The sequence below is a fragment of the Protopterus annectens genome, chromosome 4.part0 (genome assembly GCF_019279795.1).
Source record: "Protopterus annectens isolate FY-2018-M chromosome 4.part0, PAN1.0, whole genome shotgun sequence".
NCBI lineage: Eukaryota > Metazoa > Chordata > Ceratodontiformes > Protopteridae > Protopterus > Protopterus annectens.
This window is the reverse complement of record NC_056733.1, coordinates 86,979,482-86,996,567: the sequence shown is the minus strand read 5'-3', so window position 1 is coordinate 86,996,567 and position 17,086 is coordinate 86,979,482. Positions and strand designations below refer to the sequence as shown.

General features: G+C 40.0%; 1 protein-coding gene across 1 annotated transcript in view; it reads left to right on the top strand.

Annotated features, from left to right (window-relative positions):
* The window catches only part of TBCD (tubulin folding cofactor D), a 3,708,267-nt gene that overhangs the window by 3,581,523 nt on the left and 109,658 nt on the right, over positions 1-17,086 (top strand). The window contains exon 37 of the mRNA XM_044068123.1: positions 6,270-6,379. Coding sequence (XP_043924058.1) covers positions 6,270-6,379 — 110 coding nt within the window. The remainder of the gene's footprint in view (positions 1-6,269; positions 6,380-17,086) is intronic.

The window sequence follows — 17,086 nt, the reverse complement described above, 5'->3', positions numbered from 1 at the left end:
ACCAAACTGTTCTAAATTGTGTGTTGTCTGGATTTAGCAGACTGGGAGCATTCAAAAGCAGACATGCAGCACTGTATTCTTTGGGACTGTGTGCGGCTCTGATTTAGAAGCATCAGACCCCCACAGTGGTATCTCTGTTTTCATGGAATTTTGGGTTTTTGACTGATATAATAACATTTGAAGGTATTACGGATCTTGCCCTTACGTAGAGTAATATTGCATATTTCATTGCTTTATATACTATCCCACCATTTCTGTATTCATATGTTTCACTGTAGTCTGTAAAACAGTGCTTGGGAAACAACCACTTAAATAAAAACTGAATGTGAAGTTAATCTATCCCTTTGGGTACAGAAATTGCATTTAATATATATTTTTCAGTAAAACAGATCACCATTGATATTTGTATGGCATGACTAAAACATTCAGAGATTCTTTCTCTTTCTGTTAGAAAAAAATTACAGAACAGTGGTTACTTGGTATTTTCTTTAACATACAGTGGATATAAAAAGTTTACACACCCCTGTTAAAATGCCAAGTTTTTGTGATATAAAAAATGAGACCACAATTAATTATTTCAAAACTTTTCCCACCTTTAATGTGACCTATAACCTGTACAATTCAATTGAAAAACAAATCTGTTAGGGGGAAAAATATAAAAATAAAAAGCGTACAATACACTGGTTGCATAAGTGTGCACACCCTTAAACTAATACTTTGTTGTTTGTGCACACCCTTAAACTAATACTTTGCTGAAGCACCTTTTGATTTAATTACAGTAAGCCTTGGCTGACACTTCACAAAGTTTTGTTTAGACTGCAAAAGGAGTCTTATTCTTGTATGCAACATTTTTTCATTTAGCTAATTATGCACATTTGATGGACCTTTTCATGGTTTATATATAGAACCTATTGAGAGTTATTGTGGATAACCAAAACTTGGTTGTATTTATTCATACTTAAGTATATTATGTCATATTATATGGCACAATTTACCAGAATAATATAAGAACTTTCACTTCTCCTTAAAGCTTTCTAGTGAACTAATGACCTAATTTAGGTTTATTTTTTGTTGTATTACTTAACACTAGTGGGGGACAAATGTAATAAGTTTTGTTAGTGCTCAAGACATTTATGTTCTTCACACATATCTCCCCCGATTCGTAATACAATCCACCATTTACTCTAACAGTGTACATGGATGTACTTCTGCTACAGGCAGATATTGATTAAATCTAATTTCACAGTGCAAGATTGTGTTGGGAAAATTTAAGTAGCTTCACTTCACTTAATGGCATTTCTAAGTAATGTATTGAAATTAACTAGATTTATATGCAACCCTCCTGTGAAAATAAATGCTGTTTGGAGTGCTACCCTTATGTTTTGAGTTACTGATTTCTCCTAGAAAATGGCAGACTTCTAAGTGTAGTTTACAATAGCAGAAGAGTTTGAAAGAGATGCATTCATTGGAATAGCAAATGTGCTAACTGCTTTACATACATATATGCTTTGTGTCAAAGTAAACCAAACTGCAGTAGTGCAAGAACATTTTTTAATCAATCCAATAAAATGCACTGATTCAATACATAAAATAAAATAAAAGATTAGCGCTTTCGTACATAACAGAGTATTTCTTCAGATCTTCTTCAGTGAGGCTGACACTGATACATACATAGACTTGGTAATTTACTTTGTTTAAGTAGTAATGTTTGAAACAGGACCTTGTACCACTAATTTTTATGTTTATGTGTAAGTAGCTTTCAATCTATTTGGCCCTACATGGTGCCGTGAATATGCACCAATGTAAACCGCAGTGATTCCAAAGTATATTCCAAGTACTATACTCTGTGGTTGTGTCTGGTTTAAACTAAGCAGTTTAAATATCATTGCAAGTGTTTGCTTATTAATTCTCAGAATTTTTGCCAACATTCGGACTTGGTTGAATTTGAAGAGGGTCAGAGAAGGGCTGTGTTTCACATGAATTGGAAACTTGTTCCAGCGAAGTTGCAGTCTCTGTGTGTAATGCATCTGTCGATCTAGCATGAATTGTTCATGTCAGAGGCTAGGTTAAGATCTCTTGAGCAAGTGACTTACAAATGTGTAAATTTCCATCAGGGCCGGATCAGGGGCTGCCCCTGTTAGCCAGTCACAGGTCACCCCTTAGCTACTTGTAGGAGATAGAATACAGTGACAGGGCTTTCAGTCTTTCCTTGTAGGACTTGTTTTGTGTATCCTGTATTTTCTTGGTGAGAAACCTCTGTGGTCTGTCCAGCTGTTGCAGGTGTCTGGTGAGGTACGTGCAAAGGGGAGTATTGTACTCGATTATTGGTTAATGAGGGCCGAGTATAATGGAATTATAACATCCATAGATCTAGATGTACTTATGAGATGTGCCACCTAGAAAGATTTCCCTGTTACCATGGATTAGTGGTGGTCGATTTTCAGATTGCTTTCCACTTGGGTACCAAGATCACATACCACTAGGTCTGCACTTGGGGGATGCTGTCTATAATGTAATTAGCAGGGATGTCATCTTTTCTAGAGGTAATAATAAGGTGTTTTTTTGCAGTTAGCTTTAATCCATGACCTTGGCATCAGTCATTTGTCTGCGATAACCCTCTCTGCAGTATAGTAACATCATTGGGGGGGCTCAATGGTTGCTTCCAATTTGCAGTCGGCAGGGAACTTGGTCAGTCACAGACCATCCACCTTTGCCTGTACTTCTGAGAAATAAATTCTGAACAGTAAAGTGCGCAGCACAGAACACTGTGCTATGCTTCTGATGTCTGGTCTTTTGCTAGAGGTGAAGTTATCCACTTTTTTGACCGTGTGTGTCCTGTCAGTGAGCCAATTGGCAACCCATCTAGTGATGTAGGGGTTAATTCACAATTGAGAGAGTTTCTCTGTAATACCTGAATGGGGGATTGTGTCAAATGTCTTGGCTAAGTCAAGGTAAGAGGTATGCACTGTTTTTCTCTTGTCTATGGCCTTGGTGACTTTCTTGAAGAAGTCATCTAGGTTTAACAAGCATGATCTTCCCTTAATGAATCTAAACTGGGTTAGGTCCAGAATTTGGAGATTACCTATGTTCTTGTTGATAAGGTCCATAATAATTCTTTCCATGGCCTGGCAGATGAGGCTAGTCAAGCTTATGGGACTATAATTCCCAGGGTCAGTTGATGGTTCCCCTTTGTACAGAGGAATTACTGTTGCTGTACCCCATTCCACTAGGACATAGCCAGTTCACAGGCTGTGATTAAACAGAGATCCAAGTGGGTCTGCTAGTTCATATTTTAAGCTGTTTAAAAGGCAACCTGGGATGTTGTCTGGTCCCATTGATGCTGTGTTTTTAGCCTTGGAGAACATAGAGATGACCTGCTTTCTTTAGATAATAGGCTTAGGAATGGTGACAGGTATACTTTGAGGGATGACTGGTGGGGATGGGGGGGGGTGAAGTGTCAGCTAGAGGTTGGCTATTACCTCAGGTTGAGTATGGATGGTGCCATTCACAGCCAGTTCAGTGCATAGCTAGGTATTCACTTTTAGATTTTGGACATAGTTAAAGAATGGCTTGTGATTATCCTCAGCTAAGGAGGCTATTTTTGCTTCATAATTAGCTTTGGAAGACTTTACAGGATCTCTAATTTGTTTGTTTAAGCTTGAGAGGAATTTTTTCCTCTACTGAGCCAATTCCCACTTGTTCTTGGACATTATTTCCTTCTCTTGTTGTATAGCCTGTTTTTACTAGAGGTCCACCAGGGTAACTTGTTTTTTCAGCAAGATCTGGTTTTAGTCTATACAACTGTTTAAGAAGTTATACAAGGCATTGGTGTACACCTCTGCATAGACGTCCATATTATCTGTGTTCAGGGGGACTTTGAAACTTCTTGTACTATTACTTAGTAGGAGGTAATTTCTCTTGAAAAAATTCTTAAGCATTTTTGAGTTTGCTGGGGTATCTAACCTTATAATTACATTGAACAAGACTGATTTATTGTCCGATCTTACCAGGGAGGACATCACATAGGGAGTGCAGTGCTTACCCATGTTAGTGTGCACTATGCCCAGGACATTTGAGCCCCTTATGGGAGTTGGCTGTTTCAGAGCATCTGCACTGACAAAGTACAATAACCTCTGAGCCAGCATGTTTGTGGTCATGTATTGCTCCCAGTTGATGGAATGATAGTTGAAATCACACATGAATAAGGTGTTGGGCTGTATTGCAAGTGACTTCAGTAACTCCAGGTATGCAGTATGCTTTTCCTGGTTCATGATGGGGGACCTATGACTAGCTGTGATGTGGTAGGGTTTTTTGCCTGTAGTTACTTGGACAAAGAGTAGCTCGAGAGTTTCGTACTGTTTGACCAGTCTCGAGGTGTACTTGTCCTTAATGTAAATGGATACATCTCCCCCTTCGGTTCTTTCATGCTCAGCTTGTGGTCTGACCATATGGAAGGTGTTGTAGCTCTGCACAGCTGGGGTGCTATCCATGCCTTTGAACCATGTCACGGTGACTGCACAGATGTCAGCATCTTCCAAGGTGAGGAGTGCCTCCAGGGAGTGCAATTTCTTGTTTAGACTCCTAGCATTAAACAGCAGTACCTTGAATTTCTCTAATGAGGATTTTGTTATGTCAGGATGTTGGTTATTTTGACACTACCTAAAAAGGCCCAATAGGAGTGACTAATGCCTTTGCCAGTATCCAAAAGCCTAGAGGAGACAGGTGCAGACTATCTCTGGCAAAGCAGTGTGGCCTATTGACAATGTCTTCCCAGGCTGACAGATATTGGATCCCTTTGGACTGACACCAGAAGCTAAGCCAGTTGTTAAAAAGTCAATCATTTTTGTTTGCATTATGGGATCATCCTTGAAGAAGGTAGAATTCTGATTAAGGCTAGGCTTATACCTGCCTAAGATACGTAATCTGAGAGCTCAGTCATGTCTGTCTTCATATAGTCCAGAGAGGTATGTCTCAAATCATTCATCCCAACATGGACTATGATGGAGTCGTACTGGTACTTGTCGTTGAGTGACTTGAGGGCTTGAGTGACTTGACAGATCATGGCACCTGACAGGCAGCTAACCATAACCTGCTCCTTATCCAGCATGGTAAATGGAACATCCACGTGTCTCACTGTGCAGTCTCCTGTGACCACTACATTAGGTTCTGCAGTGTTGCACCGTATGGGTTAATTTGTTGAGACATTGGTGTGTACTTGTGCGTGTGCATGCACATGCACGTGTGCGTGTGTGTGTTTGTTATTGTGTGTTGTGGTTGTTTTCTGCATTGTTGTGTCTGTAAGTGGTTTCCATTTGAGTGGCCTCTGACCGTTTGGTAAGTTACTAGTGAGTACCTCTGCATATTTGGGTTTATTTGTCGTGTCCTTATTTACTGTGAGAAGTGATGTGTGTGTGTGTGTGTGTGTGTGCTGACAACCTGTTTGCTGTTTGATTTGTCCTTATGTGAGAGTCTTGCATCCAATATCATAGTGCAGCTACATATCTCACTTAAAGTATTTGTTTCAGGAGTAAGTGGTTGTTAGTATACATGAGACAATTGCTACATTGCTTTAGGATGCACATGTCCATCAGGCTGGCCAGAGAGATGATGGGAAACTGCACGTCCATGATAGGTTCTTACTGTATGTTTAATTAGGGAAGGGAATGGGTTAATTTGGCAGGACTTTGCTGGTAGCTCCAAGACTATAAGAGGGGCCTATACCTTGTGTAGACTAAGGTTGATCAGTAAAGCAACTTTTCTCAGTGCACGACCTAGTTACTCTTGGAGCTGCAGAAATGCTTGGAAAGGTTTCACTGGCAGCTGATTAGGAAAAAACTGAGCTTCAAAGCTTTTGCATCTATACAGGGCACTGTTCACCACCACTGCACAAATGCAAGACTTAAATACGACCAAAGAGAAAAGTTTTAAGCTAATGTATGTGGGCTTGCCCCCCTTGCAAAGTGTGAATGTAGTCTTATTTAGTTTTGAATTGCCTAGCAGAAGTGTTTTGTATTAGCTAAACACTGTGAAATTCCATCCAGAAGTATTTTACCTGTGTTGTTCTAGAAGCTGCTGAAGATGGACATGAAGTATTTTAAACCAGATCATGCTCCATTTACTTTTAGAAGAAATGTAAATATTTGCAACTAATCTTGAAATGTTCTGGAATAAAGTTTTGATAAGCATGTAAGTGCTCTGGAATAGTGTATAGCGAAAACATTTATATGTGTAGGACTTTTATTAACATGTACCTTTTCTAAATGTTGTAGATAAGAAAGACAACAGCAAGTCAGATGTATGAAATGCTGCTAACCTGTGATGACATTGTTGATCCATCAGTTTTGGATGAAGTTATGACCATTGTCAGTGAAACTATCTGGTAAGATTTGAAAATGACATGGAAGAAGTGGTATAACCTAAATGTCAAAGAGCAACAAGCAGAGAGCAAAATCAGTACATGTTTTAGACTATGTTTCTTTAAGGCAGTTGTAACGAGCAGATTATGGCTTTGTCTGAAAATCCTTCTGGTAAGCAGAGCCTTCCAGGCTTTGTTCAGAAACACTTCAGCCTGGGCTACCTGTACAAGACAAGGTTTCCCTTAAATTATCAGTAGAGGGGGTTCAGTTTGTAGCTCAACAGGCAGTGAACTTCTACAACCATTGGATGCCATCTTTCCATTTTTGGATTTTCAAGCAGTTGTTACACTAATTTAACCATAATTTGCTTATTAAATCAGACTTTACAGAGGAAAAAGGAGGATTTGAACTCTACCGCTGCTAACAAAAGAATGTAGTACACTTTCATATTCCGTCTTTTCTTGAACAAAAGTATGTAATTTATGTGTAATTCATAATTTATACGTAATTCATAGTTTATAAATCAGAAGTCAAGAACCACACTTTTTTCATGTTAAAGTCTCATGAAACTTAATTCATCACATTTAACCACATGCTATGTCTTAGTATAGTCCATTATCCAGATTTTTACATGCATTCAGATCTTGCTGTGTCAGTCTGTTAGGTATTAAATCACTTCACATTGAATCTGCAAAAACACTTTTATGTGCAATCACCAAATGTATGACATCAGTGCAGCTATTTCAGTGTAAAAGTACTGGAAAACATTTAAATGCATACAGTATGTGTACTTTAAAATCCACTTTTCATTCACTTTTAAACAAAGCCATTTACAGAATAGAAATGCTGTCAGTTCTTTATGTATTATGCAGTTTAAAGTAGTAATACAAATAAGACCAGATATATACATCCATTTATTACTAAGGCATGATCATCCTGAGACTTGCATCTCAGTGGGGGAGGAATATCAGTAAAAGCAAGGGATTACGTCATTCTTCCCTAACACCTGTTCCTGTAGAACAGAATTTTTTTGAGGGATGGGGTTTCGCCATAATTTCCAGTAGCTGACAACAGTTTAGCTCTTCTGAAGTATATTTTTAACAGCGCTGACATGCAGATATTAGCAACTCTTTCATTACCATGAAGGCATCAAAAAGAAGAGAAGAAAAGGGGACAAGAAAAAGAAGTCTTGCTTATCATCCTTTTCCCAAGTGAAAACTAACAGCTCCCATTGACTATTCTGATTATTAGAGTGCTGGCATAGCTCTTTTATGACAGGGCATTCCTGTTCTCCCAGGCAACTGTCAGTGACCAGTCCTACCCCCCCCCCCCATAGGCACATCATTGTCATAAGTTAGGGAGAATACTCTTGAGTCAGTGTTGAGTGAGTTGAAATCTTCTTTGGAAGGTTCTGAAGGGGGAGTTTGGAAGTGGACTCCATCATCTTACAGCTTTTGTGTGTTCCATTCCCCTCACTAATATTGTACTTTCTTGTTGCAATCAAAGGTGATAGTCTCATGCTTTCTGTGTAGCAAGTGCACTTGTCAAACACCATGGTGAGGATTGCTGTTAAAGTGTCTCCACTGGAAGTTTCAACAGAGTCTTTGATGACTGTTTATGTGGAGATCCCTTCCAAGTTGGTAGAATTCTCAAAAAGTTCCTGAGTGTCATAAAAAGAGTTTACACTGCATGCTAGATCTGTGTCCTACTTCTTGGAGCAGCTGGCAAAACTTTCAGAATATTGGATTGGGCCACAGGTTCATTAAGAGGAGCTCACACCTTCCTTCAGGAGTTCCAGTACATTTCAGATCAGGAACTCCCTGAGGAGGAGGGCCTTGAGGAATAGAGTGAGAAGTCTTGGGAGTTAAAGAAACTTTTTATACCCCTCCATCCATTATTTTATGATATTCTTCAACCTTGTCATCTGACATAGGAGGCCTTGAATGCTACTTTGCTGCCCGAGGGCAGTTCCTTTGATGAATTCTTCATTCATTTGGTTTCAATATGGGATTCGTGTACACTCAGGTTGATGATAAGGTCCATATGGCTGAGTGTCTATATCTTCTAAAGCACCACCCAAAAGTTAACTACTCCACATCCTATTAAGTCAGCACAGAAAGAAAATTGGAGATAACCTGACCAGTCCACAGCTGTGGCCTTTCAACTAAACAAGAAATACTGATCTCCTAAAGGCTACAAATTTGAGTCATCATCTCATGGCCATATTGGCAGTTGCTTTGGTGTCTGAAGAATGGTATAATTTAGTATGTTAATGAGCTGCCTTGTGAGAGTTCAGGAGGCTAAACCACTTAGGTAAGAGGATATACTCTATGGTAGCCCCTGGTTTGCCTGCCAAAAGGTACATTATGCACCTGACCATTTATTGGACTGAGATGCTCTGACAGAGCCAGTTTATTTAGAATCCCTCTTGGAGTTAGAGAGCTAGAGACAACACTTCACTAAATAGAAATACATACAGTTTATGTATGGTGTAACCAACATACATTCCCACTGCATGGCAGTCAAGGTTATCTTGCACCTCTATTGCTGGGTTCATTCTTCTGGGCTCCTTGGTGAAATGCAGACCATGATGAATTTCCCCTTCTTGGAGACGCTACTTCTGCAAGGATGTTTAACATCCCATCTTGGAGCTGAAGGAAATAGAGTATTAGCACTGGTCTTTGTCAGTAGTGAAAAACACATTCAGATGGCAGACACAAATAGTGTACAGTCCTTTTGGGAGAGGTAACAAGAAAAATATCCTGTCAAAGTTAGGATTCTTTCAGGCACACACTACAAGGCTAACAAAATCCTTCCCTGACAAGCTAGATGGCTCAAGACTGCTAGAACTTAGGCTTCCTAGCCGCAGCTTTCACTGTTTGTTTTCAATGTTAGCATTTTGTGGATATTTGGCCTTGTTGCCTCTGAAGTCCAGTTCAGTGGGGACCAATTTGACACTGCCTTGGAGGTTTCCTGTATTGACAGACTCAGAATTGGCTTTCAAAGTTATTGGGAGGTTGATTACTTCCTCATCATGGAAATTTACAGAAGCTCTATGAGCACCAGTTCCAACCCTTGAGACTCTTCAGCCTGTGCCTCAGCTGTCTTGACATCCTTCAAAGGGACAAGGCAGATCTGAAGACTTCATTCAGCCTCCTACAGAGGTTCAGGAAGAGTCTCCTAGAGATTCAGACACCCTTAATAGATATTCTCTGGAAAAGGATGCGTAAAATGAAGCTCACCAGTTCTCCCAAGAAGTCTCTCACTTCTGACATTGATTTGGATGAAAGGGAGCGGTCTCCACTGTCCCCTCCGAAAGATGTGAAATTTGGCAAGATACTAGAATTGATGTGCTGGAAGGCATCTTGGCCTTTCACCCCCCCCCCTCCACACTGCCACCCTTGGACTAAGAAGTGTTATTTGAAGCAATTAGGTCCCCTTCTGAATGTCTCATCAATCTACTGGTGAGGAGAGCCTGACAGGAGCCCAATTTCTTTCCTTCCTTTTTTTTTGTGTTAAGAAATCTAGGCATTACAGTGCAAAAGAAGAAAAAAGGATGGACAAAAGCATGATTAAATTAATATGCTGTAATGTTTGGTTGTTGATATGGGGAATGGAATGTAAAAGTACAGACATCATATAATGTATGTAGAGCTGATATGTTTTCTTTTCCCTTATTTTTGCATAGGTGAAAGTCTGGATTAAGACCCTTTGCTTAATCTAATAAATTTTAAGTGGAAACAAGTAAATAAGATTACAGTGACTGCAATAAAAAGTTTTCCTACAACAATAAATGCACAACATGTGTTTGGGAGCCTGCAGCTGAGGGCTACATCATTTTTCTTTTTCTGTTATGATTCCATGGAGACAACTGATTATAGGGCAAAAGGCCAGAATATTGGTTTATTTAAGGTTATAAGTTAATGTTTTCTGAAAGCGTGCATGTTGTTCTTCACGTCTGAGGCAGGAACAAAGATAAAAAAGAAACAGACAGCAATTAACATGTGTCTTAGCATGGATAAACTTATGTTTTAGATATGGTGCCTATGTTTGCAGCTGTCTGTTTATAACATACATACAGGAGAGTTTAACTTCATTTTGTTTTGTGTGTTTGCATTAAGTTAACAGGTTATGGGGTGTTCTGGGGTTTGTTTGTTTTTTGAGGGTTTTCATTAAAATAAAAGTGTTGTAAAATGTGACATAGGTTCAAATGGCGACGACAAGAAACAACTGTATGAAAGATAAACCCGCCAAACATTAGTGAGTGTATGTATGTATTATAAAAGCTGGAAACAGACATCTAAAAAGCTGTCATGCATAATATGTGGAAATAACTTTTTATCATAATGGCAACACTTTACATGTTGTCATGGAATATGAATGGTCTCTCAGGTATAGATAAAACGAAAGAGCATTGAATTATATTAGAAAGTGCAGAGTGCAAATTGCAGTGCTATAGAAGACACATTTGGAAAGAAACGAGTATGTGAATTTCATAAAGAAGGAATTTCAGGGTGGATATTCAGCTGACTATTGGGGACAAAGGAAAAGGGGAGTATTTACATTAATTGCTAAAGTAGCTCCAATTGTGACAGAAGAGGGAAGAAAATAATAATAGCAACATATTTTTGGTAGTGAGGGGAATAATGTCAAGGGAAGAGGAATATGTTGGCATGTATTTATATTCCTCATCATGGATGCTGTTATGGAACTTAAGACAATTTTAGGAGAAATAAGCTTCCAGCAGGCAATATTGCTTATAGGCGGGAATGAAATTTGATTTGCAACAGTTAAGAATGGGGGGGGTACTAGAAGGGAAAATATAACAAAAGAGAGTAGATTTATGAAGAAATGTATGAAAATATTTGGTATGGAAGATGTGGATAGACTAGACAAAAGTTATATTTCACAGGAACAAGTCCATTTAATTAAGTGCTTTGACACATATTCAGTAACTATTTCCGATCATGGACCAATAAAAAGTAAAATAAAAATGTAGGGTAATGAAGTAAAAATGAGACAGTGGTGCTTCCCTGTCTACCTGTTAAAAAGGGAGGAATTTAAGGAACACGTAGTGGAAATTATTTGGGAGTTATTGGAGAAGATATAAAGTAGTTCAGAAGTTATAGCTAGTGAATGGAATAAAATAAAAGAATAATTTAAAATAGGGAAGAGACAAAAGAAAAAGGGATAGGGTTAAGAATAACAATAATTATTTAGAAGGGCTGACAGAAGTTGAAGTGTTGCAGAATAAGGAAACTCTTACAGAACAAGAAGAGGCACAACTGCAGAGTGCTAAAGAGAAAATAAGGGAGTATCAAGATGTATAAGTTTATAAAGATTGCTCGTAAGCAACTGTCTTTTTTATAATAACTCCAGAGCACATCATCATAGGCAACAGAAAGTAGAAATGGTTCTTGCCAAACTTAGGGAGGCTACGAGAAGAAAAATAACTAGAGATCCAGGGTTCCTGTAAAGGTATTAGAGACATTCATTGGATCATAGGAGGTTATTAGACTATTGGCCCTAAGGCCCTTATAAGCCTAACCAAGAATTTAGTCCATGTTTAGAGAAGTCAGCACCCAGATCCCTGTCCAGCAGGAATAGAGGTGGAATCCCAGGGGTGTATTTTATGTTTCCCAAACAGTTATCCAGGTTACACTTAAAAAGGGATAATGAGGTGCTCTGCTTGACATGGAGAGTGAGTCTATTCCACAAATGGGGGAGTCTCTGAGACGTAGATCTGTCCCACCAACAAGTCCTATTGATATCACCGACCAGGTTGGTGTCACGCGTGCGGGTTACTCTAGTGGAGCTTGACTTGTGGATATGCAGCAGTCCCATCAAGGCAAGGCGGAGTCTGAGATTGCTTTGTCTGCCAGACAGAGGTCACCTCAGAGGAGTCTGTATGAAACTGAATAGAGGGACAGGGATTTTAGCGTATCTTTGTAGGGTAGATGTTTGAGGCCCTGGATTCTCCTGGTGTGGAACCTCTGTGGTCTCTACAGCTGCTGCTTGTGCTTTGGGAGGTACATGGCAAAGGGAGCGCTGTACTCAATAATTGGCCTTATAAGGGAAGAATAAATGGGATGTTATGACCTCCTTGTCCCTGGATGAGATACCCCTACTTATGAGGTGGGCCATGTAGAAAGCTTTCCATACAATGGAAGCAACATGGTGGTTAAAAGTCAGGTTGCTGTTAACTTGTGTTCCCAAATCCCTCATCACTGATTGCGTGCTTAGGACATTGTTATTAATATGATAATATGTGCAGAAGTCACTCTCCCCAAAGGGGATGATGATGCATTTTTTGGCATTTAGCTTGAGGTCATGTTTCTGGCACTAGTCATTTGTTTGGGTGAGACGCTGTTGGGGGATGTCCACATCACGTGGGGGCTTGATGACAGCGCCTAGCTTGCAGTCATCTGCAGACTTGGTCAGCCATAGCCCACTGGTTTTGGCCTGCATCTCAGAGAAGCATATCCCAAATAACAGAGGCTCCAAGACCGACACCTGGGGTATGCCGGTTGTTATGAGTCTACTGCTTGTGGTGGCTTCCCCTATTTTGATTAGGTGGATTCTATCAGTGAGCCAGTTTGCTACCCATCTGGTAACATATGGATTGATGCCTAGTTGAGAGAGTTTATCTATTATGCCCAAGTGGGGAATAGTGTCAAAGGCTTTGACCAGGTCAAGGTACACCATCTTCCCCTCGCCCATGGCTTTGGTGACCGTCTCAAAGACGTTGACCAGATTTAACAGACATGACCTCCCCTTGCAAAGCAAACTTTGTGGGGTCGAGTGTTTGGAGGTTGCCAGTTTCCGTGTTAATGAGCTCCATGATGATCCGTTCCATGGCCTTGCAGATCAGGCTAGTTAGGTTGGTGGGTCTATAATTTTACGGATCCGTGGTCGCTCCACCTTTGTGTAAAGGGATGACAATGGCTGTCCTCCACTCAGCTGGGACAAAGCCAGTACTCAGGCTTTGGTTGAATAGGGTGCCTAATGGTGCTGCATGAACTTGCAGCACCATTAGGCACCCCTGTTCAACCAAAGCCAGTACTCAGGCTTTGGTTGAATAGGGTGCCTAATGGTGCTGCAAGTTCATGCCTGAGTTCATGTAGGATGCAATCGGGTCCCATGGAGGCTGTATTTTTTGCCTTTGAGAGGGTAGTGATGACCTGTACCCTAGAGATAAGGGGAGGGGGGCAGGTACTGGAGATGTCCTGATTTAATGATTGAGGGGAAATAGGGGTTGAACTTTTCACTGAATCTTTCAGCCAGTACGTTGACTATATCTACAGCATTTGTGTATGCGGTGTCCTTGACCACCAGTTCTGAACAGATCTGGGTGCTTCCTTTGAGATTGCGGACATATGTAAAGAAGGCCTTATAACTGTCTCTAGCAGATGTGGACAATTTGGACTCAAAGTTAGCTTTAGAGGATTTCACTACTGCTCTTATTTGCTTGTTCAGGCTAAGGAGAGATTGCCCAATTGGGCACTGCTCCTTCTGGGTCCTGGACAGCAATTTTTTCCTTTTGTTATATAGTTTGTTTATTTCAGATGTCCACCAGACAGGTTTATTCTTCCTTACGGGGGATGATTTTGCCCTGTCAGGTATTCCTGATTCCATGCATCTATATAAATGCTTGTATAGTACTTTGGTATAGATCTGGACATTGGTGCCAGTTCTTACAGGGGTGGGGGGGCTGTGAAGCTGTTTATACCATCCCTCAGGAGGTTGTAATCAGCTTTGGAAAAAAATTTTTTGTTTGACCCTAGCTAGAAGGGGGTCAGGGGAGATGATGACTTTGAAAGTGACTGTTTTATGGTTGGATCTTACTAGGGAAGATGATAATGTAAGGGTGCTACAGTGGTTACTCATGTTGGTGAATACCAATTCCAATATATTATCACCTCTTGTGAGGGTATTAACTAGCTGTTCTAAAGCATTTGCATTGATAATATCGAGCAATATGTGGGAATTTGTGTTCTGGCATGAGTAGTGTTTCCAATCTGTGGTTGGGTAGTTAAAGTCGCCCAGGATCAGGGTAAAGGGTTGAATCTTGATAGAGTCAAAGAGGTCCAGATAGGTGGAGTCAGCATCTTGAGTCAAATGTGGGAGCCTTTAGCTAGCTATGATTTGAATAGGGGTCTTGTCAATGGTTAACTACACCTGGAGTGTCTCCTGTGCATCACACCGTTTGACCAGCCTGGAGGTGTGTATGCGTCTTTAATGTATATTGAAACTCCACCTCCTTTGGCTTTGCTACCCACAGTTTGGGGTCTGAATGTATGATAGGATGAGAAACCAGGTAAGGCTGGGGTGCTCTTCACAGCTTTGAGCCAAGTTTCTGTGACTACACAAATGTCAGCATCTTCCAGGTTTAAGAATGCTTGCAATGAGTGCAGTTTCATGTTTAGACTCCTAGTGTTTAGCAGCATGACCTTTAATTTGCATTTTGTTGAAATTTTTATGTTGGTAGTATCTGTCTCATGACTTTTCCTAAAAAAAGGCACTATGGGGGAGGCAAGGGCCTTTGCCAGAATCCTGAAGCCCACGTGAGACAGATACAGGCCATCTCTAGCAAAGCATTGTGGTCTGTCGATCATATCTTCCCAGGCGGTCAGCTATGAGTCTCCCTGGAATGACACCAGAAACTAAGCCAATTGTTAGTCAATCATTTTCTATTTGTATTGAGGCATCATTCTGGGAGACGGTAGAACGCTGTTTCAGGCTAGGAACATACCTATCTGGGATACATATTCAGTGAGCAAATATCATGTCACTCTTCATATAGTCCAGGGAGGTACACCTGAAGTCGTTCACACCAACATGGACTATGTAACAGTACCTGTTGTTGAGAGACTTGAGTGCATGTGTGATATGGCAGATGCTGACACCTGACAAACTGACTGTGAATTTTTCCTTATCCAGCCTGGTGAGAGGCACATCTGTGTGTCTCACAATGGAGTCTCCTATGACTAATATGTTGGGTTTATGGTTAGGCCTTAGTGGTTGCGAAACACAGGTATGTGGACTATGCGTGGTATGTGGTGTGGTGGGTTGTGGAGTTCACATGTGTTTTTGCCTCTGAAGTCTCCTTTGTTTGAGTTTTTTTTTGTTGAGAACCTCCATATATGTCGGTGTGTGTTGTGTAGTTGTGGGTGGTGGTTGAGGTGTAGTGATTGTGTTGACAGCCTTCTCAGTGCGCGATATACTGGTTTGTGAGAGAGAGAGAGCATAGCTTTTAGGTTCTTAATGTAATTGCATCTCTCACAAGCTGTGTCCCTTGATGGTAGTAGTAGATAGTTGTCTGTGTACATGAGGCAGTTGCTACACTGCCTCAGGATGCCCATATCAACCAGGCTGGCAGAAGAAACCATAGGAAATTGTCCATCTATATTTGTCAAAATCTCAGGGGGAGAGGCCAGGGAGAACTAAGGGGTAGGCCTAAAAAACCAAAACTAAGAGGCTTAGAAAAATGCTTACAGTTCAAGCAGGCTAAAAGCAAACAATAATAAATACAGCAGAAAAGATGCAATTGAACACTTTAGTGAACAAGTAGCAGAAAAAGCAAGATGAAGTAATAGAGTAGGAGGAGGAAACACAAATACCGTAAAAGCAGATGAATAATGCGTCTTTTTTTTTTTTTTTTTGGAGGAACAGAAGATAATTCAAGGTTAAGAAACTAAGGGGGTTGGCCTTCCCAAATGTTGTCTCTGTATTAAATAGAAAGAGCTAATGAGACTGGACTGAGAGGAGTGTCCAAGATTTTATAAAAATTTGTATAAAGAAGAGAAATATGGATATAAAGAAAAAGCACAAATGGAAATATTTATGGAAGACTTAAATATGCCAAGGTTGGAGGTAGATGAGGCTCAACAATTAACAGTTAAGATGGGAGGAGAGGAGATAAAAATGGAAATGTATAACCAATCTGCAGGAAAATCACCAGGAATAGATTGTATTCCTGTGGAAGTTTAGAAGCTAGGAGGGAAGAAAGTGTTGAAATATCTGGAAGATTTTAACAGTATTTTAAAAGGAGGGGGACCACCAACATCTTCGATGAAAGCTGTGGTGGCTATAATACCTAAAGACGGTAAAGAATCATCAGATCCAAATTCACATAGGCCTGTTTCAGTTTTAAACTGTAATTATAAAGTGTTTATGTCTGTAATGTCTAAAATGATGGTAAAGGTGTTGCCAAAATTGATAGATATGGATCACTGTGGTTTTATGGAAAGGGAGCAAACATTTGACGACATTAATAGAACAATGATGATCCAGAGAGAAGCAGAATGTAAGAGAATACCACTGTTGGTGAGTCTTGATGCAGAGAAAATCATTTGACAGAGTAAGATGGGATTTCATGAGTGAGGCAATTTAAGCATTTGAATTTCCTGAATCAATAATAAGGTTATCTTGTTGAAATTATATCATAACTATGTTAAAACATTACAATTTAATCCCAAGGCCCTCCCATTTCTAAAGGGAATATCCAGAAGAAGATACAAAATACAAAACGACATATGGGAACAAGCTCAGATATACTCAACTTATGATCCTAAACAACGCATATTTTACACCCACAATATTAAATAAAATGTACAAAGAACTCCCACCTTTTTGCCAATTCTGCCCCTCCAAAGAAGCTGATATTATTCATATATTTTGGAGTTGTAAATGTACATACAAACTTTGGTGTGCCTTAAGAGTCAAATTAG